The sequence below is a fragment of the Muntiacus reevesi genome, chromosome 10 (genome assembly GCF_963930625.1).
Source record: "Muntiacus reevesi chromosome 10, mMunRee1.1, whole genome shotgun sequence".
Lineage (NCBI taxonomy): Eukaryota > Metazoa > Chordata > Mammalia > Artiodactyla > Cervidae > Muntiacus > Muntiacus reevesi.
The window spans coordinates 55439196-55454942 of record NC_089258.1 but is presented as its reverse complement, the minus strand read 5'-3'; the positions used below and the strand labels follow the sequence as shown (position 1 = coordinate 55454942).

General features: G+C 39.9%; 1 protein-coding gene across 3 annotated transcripts in view; it reads right to left on the bottom strand.

Annotated features, from left to right (window-relative positions):
• TENM3 (teneurin transmembrane protein 3) overlaps window positions 1-15747 on the bottom strand; it is a 442567-nt gene that overhangs the window by 159144 nt on the left and 267676 nt on the right. For all 3 annotated transcript variants that reach the window (XM_065946684.1, XM_065946685.1, XM_065946686.1), the window contains exon 4: window positions 4398-4636. In XM_065946684.1, coding sequence (XP_065802756.1) covers window positions 4398-4636 — 239 coding nt within the window. The remainder of the gene's footprint in view (window positions 1-4397; window positions 4637-15747) is intronic.

Here is a 15747-nt window from a genome sequence, read left to right as displayed (position 1 = left end):
AGAAAAAATTGGTAACTTTGATTACTTAAAAAATTCCATATAGTATATGGCAAGGCAACCAAAAACAAAGTTCAGAATAAATTGGAAGAATATATAACATATGACAAATGATGCATATTCTTAATCAACATGTATAATTACCCCCCAAAAAATAAAAACCCAAAAGAAAAATAGAGGAAACTAGGCTATTCAAACACATACAGAAAAATTACAAATGGTCAATAAGCATTTGAAAAGATATTCAGCCCTACTAGTAAAATATGAAAATGACAATAAAATATTTTAACCTAAGAGATTGCTAAGAGTTAAAAATATTGATTATACGCAGCACTGATAGTTGTATAAACTGAGGGTAATTTGAACCTGGTTTGCTAAATTTAAGACATGCCTACACTTTGGCACAGAAAATTTCTTTCAAAGAATTTATTCTGATCAAAAATTTCATCGATGGAAGACACCCTGCACACACAAACACACACACAAATGCATAAGAAAATGGTCATGCATTTCTGGAAATTGGTTAATTAAAAATAGGTGCTAAATGATAGTTTGTGTGTGTCTGTTAGTCACTCAGTCGTGTCTGACTCTTTGCAACCTTATGGATTGTAATCCACCAGGCTCCTCTGTCCATGGAATTTTCCAGGCAAGAATATGGGAGTGGGTTGCCATTCCCTTCTCCAAAATGATAGGTTAGTGAGTGAGAAAAATCTGGTACAAAATGCATTAAAAATATGGACTTCTAGCTGTATATGTGTGTGTATGTGTGTGTGTGTTACTAGCTCAGTTGTGTCTGACTCATTGCGACCCCATGGACTGTGGCCCGCCTGGCTCCTCTGTCTATGGGATTTTCCAGGCAAGAATACTGGAGTAGGTTGCCATTTACTTCTCCAGGGGATCTTCCTGACCCAGAGATTGAACCCAGGTCTCCTGCATTGCAGGCAGATTCTTTACCATCTGAACTAGCAGGGAAGCCTAGGTGTATATGTGCATGGACAAATATCTGAAAGGGTGAACACCAGAAAGTTAACAGCAGTTACCTATGCCAAGATATAACACTGACCTATGGGAATTAATTTTCACTTTCTTTTTGGCTTCTGTCTCTGACATTTTGGATAGGAATAGGAATCTGAATGTAACGTAGGAAACCTGGATCTAATCCCTGGGTTAGGAAGATCCCCTGGAGAAGGAAATAGGAATCCACTCCAATATTCTTGCCTGGGAAATCCCATGGACAGAGGAGCCTGGCAGGCTACAGTCCATAGGGTTGTAATGAGTTGGCCATGACTGATCGACTTTCACTTTGTCCCTGAGATAGGAAAAACCACCAAACACAAAGCCGGTCTCCTCTCTCCCTTCCTTTCTGACTGTTCTGAGATAATTCTACCTTAGAGAAGAGACTGGTAAATGCTACATTCTCATAACTTCTCTTGACCTTACTGGAAGGTGAGAAAGAAAATTCTAGGAGACAAATAATCCCTCAGGCCCTTTATTTCTTTAAGGCTTTGACTTTATATTGACAGTCAATACGAGGGAAGGGGACCTCTAAGGGAATGGAAACAATTTAAGGATGGCTGCGCTTTTGTGAAAGGTGGTAAGGTCAATCTGATGATGACATTGGTCTCCCCATTGATTCTAGGGTTTATCAGGCTGATCTGCCTGGACAAATCTCCCTCCCGGCTCTCCACCACTCAATAGAAAAGGACAGCCCTCCCGGAGAGAAAAGTGTCCTCCTCTGTTTTTCAAGGGTAAAGGCAGTATCTTCACTCTCAAGAAGATTTATCATGCTAACTGATGAAGAAGTGAAATTCTTTACCTGACCTAAACAACAGCAAAGAAAGCCCTGCGTTAAGAATGCGAGTTATTTAAGCACAGAAAGACCAGTGAAAATTCCAAGTATACTTGTGTGCTTACGTAAAGCAATAAGAGGATGGCTTCATTCTTTGATGATAAAAGTAATTTTTCTTGATTCCATATATGTGGTACTGATGATCCTTCTGCAGGGCAGGAGTAGAGACACAGACATAGAGAATGGACTTGTGGACCCGGAGGTTGAACGGAGAGGGTGGGACGACTTGGGGGAGGAGCGCTGATAAACATACAGTATTATGTATAAAACAGAGAGCTAGTGGGAACCTGATGGACAGCACGGGGAGCTCAGACTGGTGCTCGGTCTAGATGGGTGGGATGGGGGTGGGGAGGGAGGGAGGGAATACATGTATATATAAACATACATATGTATACATACACATACATATGTGTATATATACAGCTGGTTGCCTTCCTTGTATAGCAAAAATTAATACAACACTGTAAAGCAATTCTACTCCAAGAAAAAAAAAGTAATTGTGTCAGATAACACTTGGATTGTATCACCTTAATTTCTAGCACAGTAACTAAATCACAACAAATGTTCAACAAATATCTGTTGAACTGACAAGAGTACGTGAGTATTTTAAAAATATAATTTGTATGACTTCCATGCAGATAAAGATAAAATCAAAGGGAGATGTTTAAAGTAGGATGCTAACCATGAAAGAGTAAAAACTGATCATTTGAAAAAAAGGAACACTTTGAGTTTGTATTTAGGAGTCTGATATTCAATTATATTCTTGACAGATCCTTGAAAGGAGGAAAGGTTTACAAATAATAGTCATCTGATCTCACATGAAAATGCTATTTTTCTTCCTAATCACACAGGGTAAATAAAACTAAATAGTAGCAGAGCTGATATTCAAAACATTTAACAATCTATTAAATAAATATTTAATAGGACACAGGCACTTAAGATCAGGAATGATGTCTGACAACACATTGACAACACAGACACTGAATTCCAACCCTGCGTAGTACTTATTTATCGGTTTAGCATGCACTACAGTAAAAAAAAAAATCCCCTACTAATATGCTTAATTTATTACATCCCATTTATGACTGTTACATTTGAGAAACAAATAATGAACAAATAGTTAACCAGAAGAGACCCTCTTCAAGGGTGGATATTTTCTAGCTAAATACTAGCCATCTGTTTGTGAAGGCTGACTGTTGTCATTGTGACAATCCTGTGTACCACGAGTGTTACAAAACAACACAGCAATCTATCACCAGTGTGTGATCTCAGCGAGTGACAACCCTTCGGCACCTGGTTCGGCCACCTTCACAAGGAGGGAGTTAACTCGGACGATTGAAAGACGACGGAAAGGCCTCGTCTTGATCTCACCTCTGACGGACAGTGGCTGCACCAAGCCCTGTGATGAGGGTGATCAGGCTGTGTGCAGGTTGAGTGGGAAGGGTGCCAGGTCCATGAGTGACGTCAGCCACCGTCACAGAATCGGAAGTCACAGTGGGTAACATGCCGCCGCACTGCTCCCCCCGACTCAACTATCTCTCAAGTTCCTTCATGCTCTAAAATCCTACTTTCCTCTTCAATGACGAGACTCAAGATGGTCACTTCACTTCCAAAGGACATAATTCATAGTTAAGGAGTATTATAGCTAAAGATAGAAACCGGTTCACCACAAATGGGTCCTCCTATTCTACAGACAGCCCTGTGACACTTACTCATTTATGGGATTTCACTGGGCATCACAAATAGCTCTGCAAACCTGAGGAAGCATCACTGGCTGTTCTTGGCGAAACACATAGCCTGTGATTTATCTCAGTGGACATGATTTGCTTTTCGATGCCGTATGCCTTTCTCTACACACTTAGATCAAGATTGGATATGGTCATTTCTGACATTTGAATAAGCCATTTGCCAATAGCTTAAACGCTCATCTATGTTCTGAAATAGTTAAAGAAAAGACACATTTGCAACTTCTCTTAGCAGCTCCAATCAGGTGACAAAAAACCACAATCAATACTCCATCCGAAAAGGTGGAAAACCTACATAGAGGGACGTGTACATCATCCAGCCCCTTGGTTTATGGATGCACAGCTCTCTGGAGAGAAGTTCCTGAGTGCACGAGGATGGCCCTGAGTGATGGGTTTTACATTTAGACCGCGAACTTGGCTGAAAGACAAGCACCATCATGAGCAGGAGCAGAGAGCTCCCTACTGAGGCCGCCCTGAAGGGGATTCCTACACAGAGCCCATTCCTGCAAGCGCATGAACTATTTCCTGGACATGAAATGTCACAGAAGTGTCCACACTCACGAGAGACAAATGCAACACAGATGGATGCTCCACTGAGTGTCCAAGGCAGACCTCGCACTTCACGCAGACACAGCTTCTCCATTTATCTACATAATGAGAATGACCATTTATCATACATACAACTTCTCCCCCATGACGCATAACCTCTGAATACAAGTCCTGTCCAAATAAACACATAAAACCAACTGAACAATCAGGCAACATCCCCAGGTATAGACAAAAGAGTTCTAGAAACGGGCTCTTACCTATAAAATACGACAGCAGTATTGCCAGGAGCACTGAGACTCCTACAGCGCACAGGGCGGTACATTTCCAGCTACAGTACTTTGAAGACTTCTTGAATTTAAAAGCACTTCTTGATAGGGTGTTTCTAGGTAGTGGCCGAGTAGGTGGCGAGTAAACAGAGCCAGAGGCCATCGTGTATCCTGGGGTGGCAGTGCTGAACAGTGGCGTGGTCCCTGTTCCCGTTTTGAATAGGAAATGCCTGCAGGACGGGAGAAAATCATTGTAAGATACAAATATACTGTGTCAGAGAGACAGAGACAGCGAGGCATGGATTCACCTCTCGTCCTGTCTCTCTCTGGGTTTATAATCATTTACTACATAGAATGAAAAAAAAAAAAAATGAGACATTAAGAAGATGTTTCACCCTAAAAACCCAACTCGGAAACATGACTTTGAAGAGACTGATTTGTCATGAATAGATGAGGCGGAGTTACACACACAAATGACGCCTGTCTCTTCCAGTAGGCGTCTGGAGAGACGGCAGAGGAGTTCTAATCACACCATTTTCCTGCACAAAAGCATTCTGGAAGTTTCCTTTATGAACTGCTTTCAGAACACCTCACATGTCGCTGAAGGAAAGCACTGAGATGACTTTGCAGCCGCATGTGGCCGTGCTCCATGTGAGGATATGTACGCCTACATACACAAGCACGCACGATCATGTGGAACATGCTGCTTTCTTTCTTGGGCGTGCTTGGAAAATTCTCACCTGTCCCCTACCTCCCACCACCCACATCGAGTACTGCCAAGCTTGGCCACAGGCGGTTGGCCAGTTTTCAAGGGAGGCAAACCAATCTTATCTTTTGCTTACGTCAAACATAACTAGCAAAGTAAGTCTGCTGGGGTGGGGGATGGAGAAAGGGAAGCAAACACAGAACACTTTCTAAAATCAGCCTCAATGAATGAAGAGGCTAGTGAAGCAAATTTTTAGATCAACTTCCCAGGTGGTGCAATGGTAAAGAATCTGCCTGCCAATGCAGGAGATGCAAGAGATTCGGGTTCGATCCCTGGAGTAGGAAACAGCAACCCACTCCAGTATTTTTGTCTGAAAAATCCCATGGACACAGGAGCCTGGAGGGCTAGAGTCCTCAGGGTCGCAGAGTTGGACACAACTGAGCGGCTGAGGACACACAGACACACACAGAAAGATTCCCTAATGATTAGAGCTGAATGACAGTGGGGCAAATTGCCTCTGAAAGTTCTCTGCTCTCTTACTTTGAAAATGTCTAAGCAGAAATTGAGTGATCACATGAAAGGAGTGACTGGGAATTCTTTACAAAAGATGACTAGTTTTAAGATTCCTATGAATATTAGTTAGTTAGTTAAGTTGCTCAGTTGTGTCTGACTCTGCGACCCCGTGGACTGTAGCCCACCAGGCTCCTCGGTCCATGGGATTCTCCAGGCAAGAATACTGGAGTGGGTTGCCATTTCCTTCACCATGGGATCTTCCCAACCCAGGGATCGAACCTGGGTCTCCCGCATTGCAGGCAGAGGCTTTAACCTCTGAGCCACATTAAATGTCCTCAAACTGAGAAAAAAGCATCATGTTTGAAATTTCATAGTATGTGAGTATCTTACTGTGTTTTTACTTTGTGTCCTAACCTTTTCTATTATCTTCCCTAATAACATGTCCAGTGAGGTCAACAGACTCTGCTCTCTTTCATATGCAGGAGACTATAGGAAATAATCTGGAGTATTCCATCATGGTACAAAACAGCCTGGATGCAAAGGGTGATTTTAGATGGGATACAGTTGAATATTTTAAATTGTAATACAAACAAATTTGTTTTAATGGCTATTAGAAAATAGACTGAATATACCAAACAAGTTAAGGGGGCTAAAGGGGCTTCCCAGGCGGCACTAAAGTGGTAAAGAACCTTGTCTGCCAAGGCTGGAGACAAAAGAGACAGGAGTTCAATCCCTGGGTCAGGAAGATTCCCCTGGAGGAAGCATGGCAACCCACTCCAGTATTCTGGCCTGGAGAATCCCATGGACAGAGGAGCCAGGTGCATACAGAGTCGGACACGACTGAAGCGACTCAGCACGAACAAGGGGTTAAAGAACAGAACCTAGAAGGTAGATTGCTCAGGTTCAAATTCTGGTTTACTACACTAGGTTTGTGTCCTCGGGGAAGGTATTTAACCTCTCTCTGTGTTTTGGTTTCTCAGTATGGAAAACAAGAATAGTATCTATCCGTCAGAGTTGTTATTAGGCTTAAATGAGTTAATGTTCTTACAGTAAAGTACCTGGAATACAGTGAGCACAAAATAGGGCTTCCCAGGTGCCCGGTGGTAAAGAATCCACCTGCCAACGCAGGAGACATGGGTTGGATCCCTGGGTCAGGAAGAGCCCTGGAGAAGGAAATGACGACCCACTCCAGTATTCTTGCCTGGGAAATCCTTTGGACAGAGGAGCGTGGTGGGCAATAACCCATGGGGGTGCAAAAGAATGGGGCAGGGCTTAGTGACGAAACAGCAACAACCACCAGCACAATGTAAGTGTTGAGAAATGAAAGAAGAAACAAGCTTATGATTTAACAACATATTATTGCTTAGGCAAGGTTGACCAGGGATTTATGTTACAAAGAACCCATTTCCAGAAAAATTATTAAGTGAATTAACTGTGTAGCTGATGTACAGATACGGTAAAAGTCATGAGAGTTTGCCTCACAGGTATAGTGGAAAGAATTCTAGATTAGAAATCAGAAGAACTAGGTTTAAATTCCTGATCTAACATTTCCTAAATTTAGGATCCTGTTTTCATGTGTAAAATGAAGCTAATGATTTACTTACCTTACAAAGCTGTAAAGAAGTTAATGCGTCTAAAAAGGCTTTGTCAACCACAAAATTAGAACACATGCAGATGACAAGTAACTACTTCTATAAATTATACTAATGACCATATTATGAGGTCCATTTCCCCCCAGAGAACTACTTTATAAAGCAAACTTTGAAGTTTACAACCTGAATTAAACGGTATGTTGGAAGCAGTGTTTTGGCACCTGCTACCATATTGATATTCAGCCTAATCATTAAGAACGTGGGCTTTGGAGCCAGACTGAAGGTGAACGTGTTAGTATCTCAGTCGTGGCCGACTCTCTGAGACCCCATGGACTGTAGCCCACCAGGCTCCTCTGTCCATGAGATTTCCTAGGCAAGAATACTGGACTGGGTTGCCATTCCCTTCTCCAGGGGATCTTCCTGACCCAGGGATTGAACCCAGGTCTCCTGCATGGTAGGCAGATTCTTTACTGTCTTCACAAGGGAAGCCCATGCCTGGGTTCAAATCCAGACTTCACCTATAATTAGCTGGATAATGTTTCTAAATTGCTCAAAATTCTCTCTGTGTTGGTTTTATCACCTATAAAACGGCAATAAAACATTACCTATTATGAAGGCATCTTATGAGGATTAAATGAGTAACGTACATGACATGTTTACATCCAGCACCAGGTTAAGTGTTCAACATACACTCAAGAGAACCTCCTGAGATTCCTGCAGCTCAGCGCAATTTGTGGGAAGCAGAATGACATCTGTGGCTTCCAGAGCAGCAGAAAAAAGAGAGAGGGTGCTGCTGTCACTGCAAAGAGGCCGTGCAGACAGGGATGCAGGCCGTCACAGCAGTCACATGGTGACTGATGCTGAGGGGACAGACAGAAGACCGGCATCTGGGTGAAGACTCAAAGCCTGAGGGGCAGCTCGCTGGGCTCACAGCATCAAGTCGGGGTCGGTCACGGGGGAAAGACCCAAATTACCCGAGTGAAGTTCCAAGGGTTGAGAATTTCAAGTAAAATACAGACAGAAATATTTTAAAAAAAGATCATTTATCTGGCATACGAATGTGGATGGATACAAATGGTATATCCATGGCATAAGTCGGCAGTCTGTCTTCTCTGGTTAGAACGTAAACTCCACAAAGTCCCATTCGCCCCTGTCTTTTCAGGACTTGCAAAGTTCTTGGCACAGACTTGTTGCTCCACAGATATTGTGAGATAAAGAAAATGGTGACTACTGTGCCAATGTGGAAAGTGAGTCTCAGAAAAAAGTACCTGGGACAAAGACTCACAGCTAATAAACAAATGATAAAAAAAAAATAAATAAAAGTTGGAAATTATCGCAAACCTCAACCTGGAAAACGTGTTAAAGGTTTATTTCAAGTGGTTGGGTCATTTCTGAATAGGAAATGGGATTTGACTCTGAGCCTTTAACACAGAAAACATGGATCAAGACAAGGTGTTAGACGCATGTTGACCTCAAATTAGACACCTTTGCTTCAGTTTCTAAAATTTGTGGTATCAGTACCTGATATCCACCTGCTCTGCTGATCCTGGAAAAGAATTCTTTCAAGAACTAGGCTTGAGCCACTATGAAAATTATTATTTTTCTTAGAGTAAAATGTAACTTTGAGACATTGTTGAAAACAAAGATATATTACTCAAAAATACATTGCTTATCAATGTGAGTGGAACTGAAGACTCTTAACTTTCAAGGAGTTTCTAAGTTATTTAATACATAAGGTGACTTTTGTTTCTGCAAGAGAAAATAGAATTTTTATGTATTTATTGACACTGTCTTTAAACCTCAGAAGTACATTTCCTGTTCCTCTGTGTAAATGACTTTCTATGTCAGGGGATCCTCCAATTAGTACCTTGGAGATTTGCATAGTAAATAAAGAAACATTATAAAAACATTGAAAGAGAAATAAAATCGCCCATGAATTTGATTCTAGAATTACGGGTCTTCAATAGTTTTAGATGGCTTCTTAGTATGTAAGTACAGAAAGAATTTGTAAAGACTGCTTAAATTGATGCATTTTGAAAGCATTTACAAATGGTATTGTTCATGCGAGAATGATTCCTTTAGGAATCTTTATGGCTTCAAAACAGGTTAAAACACACATGCAAAAATCTCTTAGACATTAACTAGACTAGTAGAAAAGTTCTGTGTCAACATACTTTCTATAGAGAACATTTGGTTTCAGATTTGGTAGGAATCTGTCCATTTTTAGGTTCAGACAGGATGCCGTCTTTCCAAAGTCAGCAGTGTCCTTTCCACTGCAATACAGAAAACACAGAACACTGGCAAGCGGATTTTGTGACTTTAAGCCCAGGACTTTTAAAAAAACTGTTTCAAGGTCGAACACAATGCTTAGTTTACGTCTGGAGCTCTACAAATACCTAAGAAATGAACAGGTAAAGGGGAAACTGGAATGCAGCTACATGAAAAGCACACAAGGAGTTTCCAGAACATTCTTTTAGTCTTTCCCACCCTGTGACACTCTGCCAGGTCATACGGCCTTGGGAATATGCTTCTCATATATCAAAAATTCTGCAAAAATTACTCTCAAAAGCATATGCTTCTGACCCGGCATCCATACGGGATTTGGAGAATAAAGGGAGAGATGCGGTTTCCTTCTCAGACCATATTTGGGAATGAAACCAGCGGATCCGGGGAGAATGTTCCCCATTGTATTCGGCAATAAAGCAGAAGCTGCAGCGGCAGCCTCTCTGTAAGCCGGCTGGTTTTCTTCTGATGTTTCTAATGATGCCCGGCGTGGTGCCTGCCTCCAGCTCCTCTGCTATTTGCGCCGCCGTTTTCACTCTGGCGATGAACTCGGGATGCACACTTGAAGAGAGACTATCAGAGACTGGGATGAGGAAAATCAATTTCAAAGCCCCAAAGACAGCCGGTACAGAAGGTCACCGAACATTAACGTTGCTTTGTGGCTTTGGAATCTTGAGGGGGATTCTATTAAGAACAACAAACAGACAAGCGCCATGGAATCGCGTGGCATCATTAACTGAAGCTGAGGAGCAGCGAAAACATACATGGGGAGGATCACCCGGTATTAAGCACAATTAATAGCTGCTCGTTTTTCTTCTGAAGTTGAAAGATCTGTTTCTTTGTTGATCTGCCTTCAGACCAACCTTTTCATTTCAGCTTTCTGCCTTCAGTTCTAGCTTCTAATTTCTGATGCTGTGATGGGTCTTGTCCTGGGACATGTCACAAATTAAATATTACTATCTATAAAAGGATACAAACGAGCTTATTGACAAAACAGGAAAAGACTCACAGACTTAGAAAACAAACCTTGGGTTACAAAGGGGAAAGGTGGGGTGGGGAAGGATAAATAAGGAGGTTGGGATTAATGCACACACAGAACTACATATACAAGAGACCATCAGTAAGGACCAGGGAACTGCTCAGTACTCTGTAATAGCTTTCCTGGAAAAAGAATATGAAAAAGAATAGATACAGGTATATATATAATTGAATCACTTTACTGTATACCTGAAATGAACACAATATTGTCAATTAACTATACTCCAATATAAAATAAAAATTGAGAAAATCAGTCGGGGCAGAGGCTGAATCTCCTTGTCTTTCTCGCTGTCCCCATTCTCACCTTTTTGCCACTGCTGGTACCTCTGTCCTTGACGTCTACCTGACAGATGCAGAGTTAATTTTCAATGACTCTTCTCTTCTGCCTGCCCCCTCCTCCCACTAGCATTCAACTGTCAGAGAATCTTGCCCTCTTTCCTTCACAGCATTTCTCCCTTGCTTTTATTCTCCATTTCATTCATTTTGCTTCATTGCCAGGGTGGAGCAGTTCTTCTGAGTTCTTACAGCTCAACGTCCTCATTTTAATTTGTTTGGCCAAAGCCAAGAACGGGCACAAGTAACATTTTCATTTCAAATTTTCTTCTACTCTCAAGTGAAATGCCATGTTTTTAATACTGAACCCTCACAATGCATTTACAGTAGTTAATGCAATTACCTCTATATGCCCACTCATAATGTCTATCTACCCTTACCTCAGGCCACTTACAACTGCTTCCAGTCATTTATTTTGCTCTTTTATTCAATCTCTCAGCAGGTACGCTTTGTTCCTTGCTAACTCTTCACTTTTGATGGAGTTAGTCTTTCAAAGTAATTACTTTGAAAAAACTTAACTATCATTAAAATTTTTAGTGGAGAAATAATAGGGCTTTTTGAGTTATTTTAAATATGCCTTTCTATATTATGCTATATGTAATATCAATTCATTCAGCGCTCATTTTATAAGATCCTAACATCACGTACAAAATTGAACAAGTTATAAGGTATAATTAAATTCTAATTGTACAAGCGTCACCAGGAAATAAACAGGTTAAAATCAGTCTTTTGTTCAGGAGGTTAACATAATCATGATGTTCCTCTAAAATCAAAGAACATGGCTTAGTAAGTTGGAAATTATAGGAACCAGATGGGGAGAAGCACCCCAGAAAAATGTGTTACAGTATCATTTAAAGCTGTGTGAATGATTTCCTCAATGGACCACTGGAATGGAAGATAAAAGTCAACAAGAAAGTGTGTAACCACTGGATGAAATTTTAATAGATTAACTTCATAATTGGTTATCTTCATAGAAAAAGAGTTTTTCCCTCCCCTTTCAGTGTTTTATACAGTGTTAAAAACCTTTTGAGAGATGAGCAAACAAAGCCAATGATTAGAATGAAAAAGAGAATAATAGTCAGTGCTCAGCTTCAGTCCCTAAGGCACAGCTGAAACCTTCACTGGTGAGATACAGGCACCTGGAGAAACATTCCTATTGTCCAAAGCCTGTTCCATCTAACAGGAAGAAAGGCTCTATTGCACAGGAATTATTGATACTTTCTTCCTCTTCTTACAGTCTCTGTTGAACAGAGAGAGTAATTTACATCAAGCTAAATGTGAACTGTTTAAATGTCTTGATGCCTTGCTTTTTATGTTTCTAGGCAAATCAATAAAAAAAAACTTACCCAGAATATAGATTGCTTGCTTCAAATTGGATGCTCTGATTTCAAAGACAATGCGCCGGTAAGAAGAAAGATTGGCTCTATTTGGCCAAATTTACAACCTTTTCAGAATCCAAAGCTCTCACTTAAGAGCTCAGGAAATTTGAAGGTACAGGTTCTTTTTCCTTCTGGCAAAATATAACTTTCTAGATTTAAGAGGCTTATTAAAGGTCTCATAAGATTGCCTCAACTTCAAACGACTCTTCCGAAATGACATTCTCAGATTTAAAGCAAATGAATCCCACACTTGTGGATTAAATTTACCTGGTCATATATGAAGGCTAAAATTAACTACTGAGTTCAGTAGTTTTAGTCACTTGATAAGGCTGAAACAATGGATGGTTTCCCTGGAATTCATCTTAAGATAAAATACTTAAAATTTTTTTTCAAAATATAAAAAAATTAATTATTGTGTGTTGTCTTCCATATTGCCAATTACCCTGACTTAATTACTTGTGATCTATCATGGAGAGTATATATATTAAACATTGCAGGAGTTAAAAGAGCCCCAAATATTTGTCAGTATATAAGAAATGATAAAACTGAAAGATGATATGAACTATTATCTAAGAACTTTGAACCTTAAAACCTGTGCTTCATTATTGAGCATTTTCACTATCAAATTCTGATTTTTCAACCTTAAGGCCAACTGGATTATCTGCTAAATATATTTTTAGCAATGTGTTTGTGACTGATTAAAAGACCTAAAAAAGCAGCTTGCTGAAGTGATGGGCTTCAGGATAATGATCCAAGCAAATACAAATTTTGGGGGGCAGCTATCAAACAGAAACCTAAAGAAAGCAAGTCCATGTAGAAAATTAGCTATCTCTATTCAAGGCTGGGTTCCTGTTTTTTTTCCTTACCTTTCAGCAACTGATGCTCAATAGATACCCAGAGACACCTGGGGAATTACTTACTGTTCTTAAATACCTAACTGTTTGGAAGGAATCTCCATCAGTTGAGGACGATGGCACTCAGTAGTTCTGTGAAGATTCCAGAACTAAGAGACTGTTGATGCTGCTATGAATTTTCAGGGAGAAGCCCACCCACACTAACATCTGCATAAGATTGCATAGAGTATTCTGCAGTCACCTATCTTTCTCATGGAGCCTTCCATGAGATTGATTTTGGACCCACAGGTTTTGGTAGAACCTTGAGAATTTACATAGTCAAGGGTTAGGCCACCAACAGGAGCAGAAATGTGCTTTAAGACTATTAAATATGTTAAAGCAGTGGTTCTCAAACTTTAGCTTGCAACAGAATCCCTTGCCAGGCTTGTTCCCTTGGAAGGTCTGGTAGAACACCAGCAGCTCATGCTGCTGCTCCAGGGACCATACTTTTGAGAACCACTGCAGTAAAGGAACTGGTGTGTTAGTTTCTTAGCTTGGGTTTAGCTTTAAGACTCCCATCCAGATTGTGTAACAAAACAGAAAATCAACCCAAAGACTTGCTTAAACAGTCACTGCTGCTAGCTCTCTTCAAGTAGTTTAGAGCAAATGGAATGTGTAGGACATGAGGCTTGATCCATTCGACCTCAGGATCTAAAGACTTAACCATTTTTCACCATATTATGTTATCTCACTCTTTATCCTTTACTTGCAATAACACCTTCCTTTATTGTTCTTCCCCTTTGATTTCGCCTATTTGTTAAGAAACTGGTTCCTGCATCCTTTCTAATTTCATTGCCACTTTAAATGTCTACCACATTTATTGTCTACCACTCTTACTTATCTCTAAATGAGACACCAGTGTCCATTCTGCCTTGGTTCTTCTTTGTTTCCCAGAGTATCTGTATTTCTATGTGCTTATCAGATATTCCCCAACAAACCACCTTATTCCATTAGGACCTCTTTTTTAGAAAGTTCTTTCCTTTTTATATGGAACTTAATACTTGGATTTGTGAGTGATGTAGAAGGCTACCTGATAATCCATCTTGGGTATTTACAACTTCCCAAAAGGTTTCACTACTTTTTGTTCATGCAGATAATGCTATTTCTCCACTCTTAACCTTTCTGGCTAGAATAGTCTTTATATATTCTCCCTTCTTCTCTAAATATTTTGCTTCCATGTATTACCTGAATTAAAAGAAAGAGTTATCTCTACTCATTCTCTTTCTATTAGGAAACACTTCTGGAAAAATAAATTCTAAACATTTTTAAAGCACTGGATACACACACACACACACACACAAATCTAACCTCCTTACATATCTGTCACTGTGAGGCAAAAGAAACAAAATGAGTATTTTCCCGCAGAACGTTAGTTCTCCCTGACTTTTCCCCTCTGAAGCAGCTTAGGACAAAGTAGTGACAATTGGGGTGACTTTCCCAGCACTGACCATGGCGTGTGCACTATCATACACATCTTGACGAAAGGATGCAGCACTAGGAGCTTCTGAACCACGAAAACTACATAATGAAAAAAAAAAAATTATCTCACTGAGGTTCAGGGGGAGCAGAATTCTAGTACATTTGTAAAAAGAAATCCTACACTGAATCCTCATTATTAGGGTTGAAGTTTTTTCTTCCATCCTCTAGATATTATTTTAGAACATGCTTTCAAGGGTGAGAGTAAGAGAATCAGTGAAGAGTTACTTAACTGGTAGGAGGAAAGTAAAAAGTATTTGGAGAACTAGTGTTTAATTAACTTCTTACTTGCCAAAAGGTAAAACTAAGAATAAAAAATTATCAAATGGGACATTAAAACTGAATATCTTTTTGGTTGTCTCAAGGATTGATGAAACGGTGAAACAGCTGAGAAAAAACAAAATTTACCTACAGTCAATGATAAACCTCAATATTTTTCACTTTGCGTTTTGATACTAATTTGCATTTTGATACTAATTTGCATTTTGCTAATTTTGGAGGCTTTGTGCTTCCGAGGCAGAGGGCCCCGGTTTGATGCCTGGTCAGGGAACCAGATCCCACATGCTGCAAATGAGAGTTTGCATGCCACAACCAAAGAACCCAGTGCCGCCAAATGAATTTAAAAAATTGATTTCTGCTAATTTCTAAATAGAATGAGTCTAGAAAAGGTGATGCGTGTGGGTGTGTGGGCAAATTTTCTAAGAACTGGACAGGGCTTGTTCAAAATAGATTGATTATTTTGCTTCTGATGTAAAGGTATTACCACTATAAACAATTGAAAATATTTTATATTAAGTAATATATTGTGCAAAAAAGGAAATATTTTAGACTCCTACTAATTAAAATGCCTGTTCTTTTATTACCTTTAAATTAATTGTGGTATGCATTTAAAAAATATTTTAAATAAGAAAATTAAACATCCGCCATATGAGAAATCAGCATTAGAATGTAAATCACATATTTTGACGTGAAAACAAAAGAACAAATATGTAATGATTCTAGCTGTGACACAGTGAGTTAGTGAGACTGATAAACTACTTCATGCTGATAGCATGTTGTGGTCTCAAATCTATTACACTTTTGAATTGATGTGCTATTATCTTTGGACAACTTTCACACTAGGAGGTG